At 39.6% G+C, this 6,000-nt stretch overlaps 1 protein-coding gene across 4 annotated transcripts in view; it reads right to left on the bottom strand.

The window, feature by feature from the left end:
* The window catches only part of LOC109478937 (dynein heavy chain 7, axonemal-like), a 54,531-nt gene that overhangs the window by 43,625 nt on the left and 4,906 nt on the right, over positions 1-6,000 (bottom strand). For all 4 annotated transcript variants that reach the window (XM_019780743.1, XM_019780744.1, XM_019780745.1 and 1 more), the window contains exons 10-19: positions 5,321-5,504; positions 4,799-4,978; positions 4,236-4,394; positions 3,859-3,972; positions 2,533-2,660; positions 2,230-2,308; positions 1,820-2,044; positions 1,186-1,332; positions 873-1,009; positions 128-263 (exon numbers count right to left, since the gene is read on the bottom strand). In XM_019780743.1, the coding sequence (XP_019636302.1) occupies positions 128-263; positions 873-1,009; positions 1,186-1,332; positions 1,820-2,044; positions 2,230-2,308; positions 2,533-2,660; positions 3,859-3,972; positions 4,236-4,394; positions 4,799-4,978; positions 5,321-5,504 (1,489 nt within the window). The remainder of the gene's footprint in view (positions 1-127; positions 264-872; positions 1,010-1,185; positions 1,333-1,819; positions 2,045-2,229; positions 2,309-2,532; positions 2,661-3,858; positions 3,973-4,235; positions 4,395-4,798; positions 4,979-5,320; positions 5,505-6,000) is intronic.

Raw genomic sequence — 6,000 nt, 5'->3', positions numbered from 1 at the left:
CATTACATAACACATACATGCATTCATGCACACATTCATGCACACACACATAGCACACACACACACACACACACACACACACACACACACACACACACACACACACATGCATGTCTAGTCTACTTACCTTATTTGCCATCTTCTGTGCATTTGGAATATCATCAAAGCCCTTCTCCAGTTTGTAGAGGTTTCTCCAGTAGTTCCCAACATCGTTTTCAACCTGGTCAGGGTTCACCTCCTGGAACGGACCCTCCATCCACTCCCTAAAAAAAATTATACATAAAATTAACAACCATACTTGTAATGTTCAATACCTCCTTCTACTGAGATTTTGTTTTCAGTGTGTTTACTTGTGTTTCTTTAGTTATTTCCACATGCTACACAGGCCAGACTGAGAGGAAATTCAGAAAAATGGAGAAATGAGATCTTTGATCTTTCAATTCATTTTCTATTCATTTTGTTTCATTTTATTTCATCTTATTTGTTGTCTTGATGGTACTGAATATGTTGTTCTACTGAAACTGCCCCTGTCCTTGGTGCTGAACCTAACTAAAACTTCAAACAAACTAAGTAATGTCACAGTCAATGTTTAGCAGACATGCCATTGTTGTATATGGTACTGAATATGTTGTTCTAGTCAGACTGTCCCTGTCCTTGGTGCTGAACCCAAATGAAACATAACACAAACTAAATTTTAATACTGTGACAGTAACTGTAACTGTACAGAGGATATGTCATTCCTGTCCTTATTTCTGAATATGTTGTTCTACTCAGACTGTCCCTGTCCTTGGTGCTGAACCCAACTGAAACTTCACACAAACTATTCAATGTTAAAGTAAGTAGTAGAGGATATCAGTGTATGAAACACGTACTTGTACTTGTTGTTGAACTCCACGGTTGTCTCGTACAGTTTCAGGTATGGGGTGAGAACGTTCAGGATCTTCTGGCGACCGGGATACGCCGTCGTCTGCCAGCCAAACGCCTCCTCCTCCTGGTTAAACTGCTCGATCTAAACCAACAACCAACCAGATACAATTTAACAAATGCTATGCAAATTGCACTCTCTGCTACTACCCTAATATTTCTTCTCATGGGTAAGCCATTTCACTGTTTACATGTTGCTTACTGGTAACACAAACTAATTGTTTTCCATCACTGTACTGTACTTTTGATGAAAATGGCTACCTTTTCTGCGGCAGCATCTAGACGTGAATTGAGGGCCTGAGCTTTCTTCAGGTAGCGATGGATCTCGTTCAGGTCACCGAAGGTGTTGAACTCCTCCAGCTGTTTGTTGTAGCCTTCCAGCTCTTCTGTGAAACGCTCACGGCGAAGCTGTAAATGGGAAATGACGGATGAGTTAACTACGTATTCACTTTGTATCTGACCTTCCGCCATCTTGGATTTGAAGGTCAAAAGACCATTAGACCATAGTAGCATTGGAAAACTTTAGATGACCTTCCGCCATCTTGAATTTGGAGGTCAAAAGACCATTGTAGCATTGGACAAATTTTACTCATTTTTAGATGACCTTCTGCCATTTTGAATTTGAAGGTCAAAGGAAAGACAATTGTAGCCGTGGTACTGTAGGTAGGAATGTGGGAAACCAAGGCGCAAAATGACAGCAAGCCACAAAATCACAAGTCAATCACAAAACTGCAATTATTTATCTAGACTATGAAAGCTTGATCAAAGGCCAGTAAAAAAATCTGCCTTTTCAAAATTCAACATTTCGTCAGCCCATGCATGTGATGTTTAGCAAAAATCTTCAAACTTTAAATTATTAGTAAGCATTTCATAACATAATGATGTGTGTCTATACCTTGAGACCTTCCTCATATTGCTCCCTCTTGTCACCAACAATCCTCTTGTGCTCCTCGAACACCTCAGGCATGCGTGTGTGCCACTGGAAGGTGTTGTTGTTCATCCGCATCTCTCCGGGCGAGAACTGCGTACAGTCCACCAGGAACACCAGCCGGTTCTTAGCCTCCTCCAAACGTTTGTCCATCTCTACAATGTCCTGCTTCTCTACCTTCTCAATGTATTGCTAAGAAAAAGAAGAAACAAAAAGTTTTAAATGTCATTCAATGTGATTTTGGGGTGGCAAAGCAAAAATATTCTGGATGAGGAAATCTGTCCGATATTGACATTTACTGCAATTTCTTAGCATGTTTTTGTCATCATTTCATACTTGAAACATTTGAAATAGCTGAATAACTGAATTTACTGTACCTTGAGTTCCATGAGTTCCTGTGTGTTGGCAGGTGTGGTCAGAGCCTTCTCCGCTATTAGCTCATATTCCTCACACAACCTGTAGACAACACAGAAGGTTTTCAGTCAGAATTTCTTAATTAAACTGAGAAAATTTGCATCTTAGTTTATGTTTATATTTCGCATGTCTACATTTCGCCAGAGGTGGGCAGGATTATGGGATCAGTCTATTCCTAAAAGAAAAGTTTACTACTGGTATACAAAATTACATAAAAGTTGAAGCTCTTCAACAAACAAACAAAGAAGTTGGTTATGATTACTAACTTTCTGTTGGCCTCCTGGTGGTCCCTGGACATGCGCTGCAGTAGTTTGTTCATCAGGGTTTCCGCACGTTTGGCCAGGCCACGGATCAACTCATCACAGTGCAGCTCAAACATACCCAGTCTGATCACCTGAGGGGGGGGAGGGGGGCACACGTCATAGGTCAATGTTCAAACAGGTATGTGTGTGTGTAGAGGGGCACCCAAACATTATACATTGCTATCAAATGTTGCATGCACTTCAACACCCTCAGAGAGCAATTGTGTTCTTCATTCAGTAATGTGCATCCTCTGTAAGAGTTTGTGGTTTTCTGCATAAGTTTGCTCAGTATAGACAATTTTACTTTTGAAATAGACAATATTACTTTTGAAAAAAAAATTTAAAACTCCCATGCAGTCATTCCAAATGAATTGACAGCAACATAATTTCCAGAAAAAGTGAGACAGTGTACCTATTGCCTGGTTTGTTAGCCTTTTCAAACCCCAATGCATGTCCTTGAGGCTCAAAAAGGGTAGCCTGGTAAGATAGCTTGGCCAGGTACACTGCTCTATCTTTTCCGGAAACCCCAAAGCAAAGATTGCTTGCTGAATTATCTATGAGTAAGTAGCACCACTAACATAACATGCTCAACCAACTGTGCAACGGTTCCAAAAAATGTGCTGAAATAAATTTAGATCAAACAATTTGGGAGAGTGCTTGTGCGTATTGCTATGTGAAGATGTGATGATAAACCACATGCCCCCTAAATGAGTGACCACTGCAGTGGTAACGTGATAGGCAAGGTGTTACTAGTCTAAACTGGAACTCACCGGTCTGAGCTACAAAAGTGGGCAGAGAAAGGCAAGTTTTATTTTACTACAAAGCTACTAACATTACTTAATACACTATCGCTGAGAGACATATTGCTACAACTTAAGCGGAGGATGCCCTAATCTAATCAGACAGGAAGGTGCATTTGCAAAACAATCTTAACCATTTTAGCGACTGTAATCTCAAATTAGGACATCCCCATTAGAGGTTTTAAATTAAACTAACACAGAAAATAATTCACCTACTAACAACTCTATATTAAGCTTTATTGCAAAGACACTAATTTGAAAGCAAAGCAATAATATATATACAGTAACTGTCTATTGACAGTGACTGTCCTTTGAAAAAATATATTTACAACACTAATTACTTAATATAAACTTGTCAATATTGGTAATTACAAAGTTGTTGAATGCACAAATCTAAAACTCTGAAAGAACCTAAGAATTACTTCCAATGACACATTACATAAAATTTAAAGTCCTTTATCTGATAGTTGTAATGACATTGCTATGTTACCTTGCGTGAGTTGTATGTGATGTCATCTATGAGATCCTGGTACTTCTTGACTTCCTGTGCGTACTCTGGGAAGGAGTGAGTCTCCGCCAAGAACTGGTCAACATCTTGTTCAGCCTGAAATAAAGACAAACAACATAAGGCATTGTATACTTCCTCACAGAACAATACTAAACAAAGCTGTAACCTGTCAATCTTGCTCACCCGTACCCCATTTCCTGTGTCTGACCTTTTGACTTTCTGGATGTCAATCTATATGTCCCCCACCCATGTTCTGTCAACCAACTTTCTGCAGACAAAAATATACACACAAACCTATAACTTGGACACTCATAACAATACTTCCATACTACAAGGAAGTAAAAAAAGTGCTGACTGACCTGCTTGTTAACGAGGTACTGATACTTGTCGAAGTTGCGGAGGTGCTGGTTAGGACCAGCGCTCTCGGCCGCGATGATCTCCTTCACCTTCTCCTTGGCGTTCTCCAGAATCTCGTCCAGAATCACCGGCTTCAGCGTCGCCTTGGACCTGTTCCCGGACTGGTGATGGAGAAAAAAGAGTCACATAAGTTTCATACAATCATTTATATGTGGGACAGAAATAAAATGACTTAGTGTGATTTCTTCATTTCTGACCTCCTAATCTTTAGCACACCAAGGAAGCCAATTGGTTACAGGATTTGGCGGTAGTGAGGTTAATATGATCAGATCAGTGCAATTTTCAAGGCCCAAAGTAGTACATATTGGTCATTTAGGACCTAACTGATACTTTATCTGCAATGGCCAAGACTATAGCAACTAGTCTTAGAGCATTTGTTCATCAAATTTTGGTAGGTCAGTTTGATACCTGAACAAGTCATACTAAAGACTTGAAATGGCACATACTGCCTTCTCTGCTTAGAGCTCGGGGAAAGAGCATCTTTAAAAAAAAACGATAGACTTACCCATTCTGTGTAGAGTTTGGTCTCTACCCGGGGCACCACGTTCACAGCTTTGATCATCACATCAAACACGTTCAGCAGGACGATCTCAAAGTCCTTGAAGTCAGGCTCAAACTTGATGGACACGTTGTCCAAAATGAGCCGCATCACGAAACCTGGGTGTTCATAGGCCCGGATAGAGGTCTGAAACACAGATTCAGGCAAAAATGATGAAAAGATTGTAATAAGATGGTTAACTACCTGATATCAGCTCAGAAAAGAACAATTATTATCAAATTAGTCATGTCTTCAAATAACAGAGTTATCAACCAAGGATTGAGGTGTTCAAAACTTGTTTTTTCCTAGAACTATGATAGCAGAGACGAAAGCCTTGGCACCAAGTACAGTAGGGGCATCATCACTAGGTAGCTTTAAACAATTTATTCACAACATTTTTAGTTACATGCATACTGTTAAGAAACAGTAAAAACTAACAAAAAACATAATCTTCTTGACTTTGGTAAAGAAAAGAGTTGCAGAACTGACCGGTGGCTGACACAGCAGGTCAGTGTAGTCCTGGATGGACGCCAGGGCCAGGCTCTGCAGGTGAGAGGTCATCAGTGTGGCCGCACAGTTGAAGAACATCTCCAGTTTACGGCCGTTATGGTTGTTGGGCACCTGTTTCCTCTTGTTACCCTGGTAGTAGATGTTCTGTACTTCTGGGAACCACCTGGGTTTAGGGTAAAGTAGAAAATGTTACGCTTTCTGACAACTTTTTTAACTCTTGGTAATATACATAATGTGACTTCAGGAAACTACAAGTAGTAATACTTGTATACAAATGAAGTACCTTTCACTTAAAAAAGAATTCTACTATGTTGTAAAGATCAGCCTTTCAACTGAGTGAATGGTGAGTTCAGCACCAAGGACAGAGTATAGCCATAACTTTTTCTCATGCACATGTATGTCATCTTGACATTATCGGGACTTCTCTGGAATGGTGTAGTTTTGTAATTGGCATTTTACATAATAAATGGCTTTGAGAAGCACTATAGTTATTTCACATTGTCAAGTTTAGGACAAAAGTATCTTTTATTGCATTGTTTCCAATAAAAATCATGACTGCTTGCCAAACATCCATAATATATATGGAAAATGGACTCTTTTCTTTCTATTGAATCAGAATGTGTATAACATATTGGGGGTATTTTGGAGAAAAGAACAAA

Source organism: Branchiostoma belcheri, unplaced genomic scaffold (genome assembly GCF_001625305.1).
Source record: "Branchiostoma belcheri isolate BF01 breed outbred unplaced genomic scaffold, Haploidv18h27 scaffold46, whole genome shotgun sequence".
Taxonomy (NCBI): Eukaryota; Metazoa; Chordata; class Leptocardii; order Amphioxiformes; family Branchiostomatidae; genus Branchiostoma; species Branchiostoma belcheri.
This window is presented reverse-complemented; position numbering and strand designations above follow the sequence as displayed.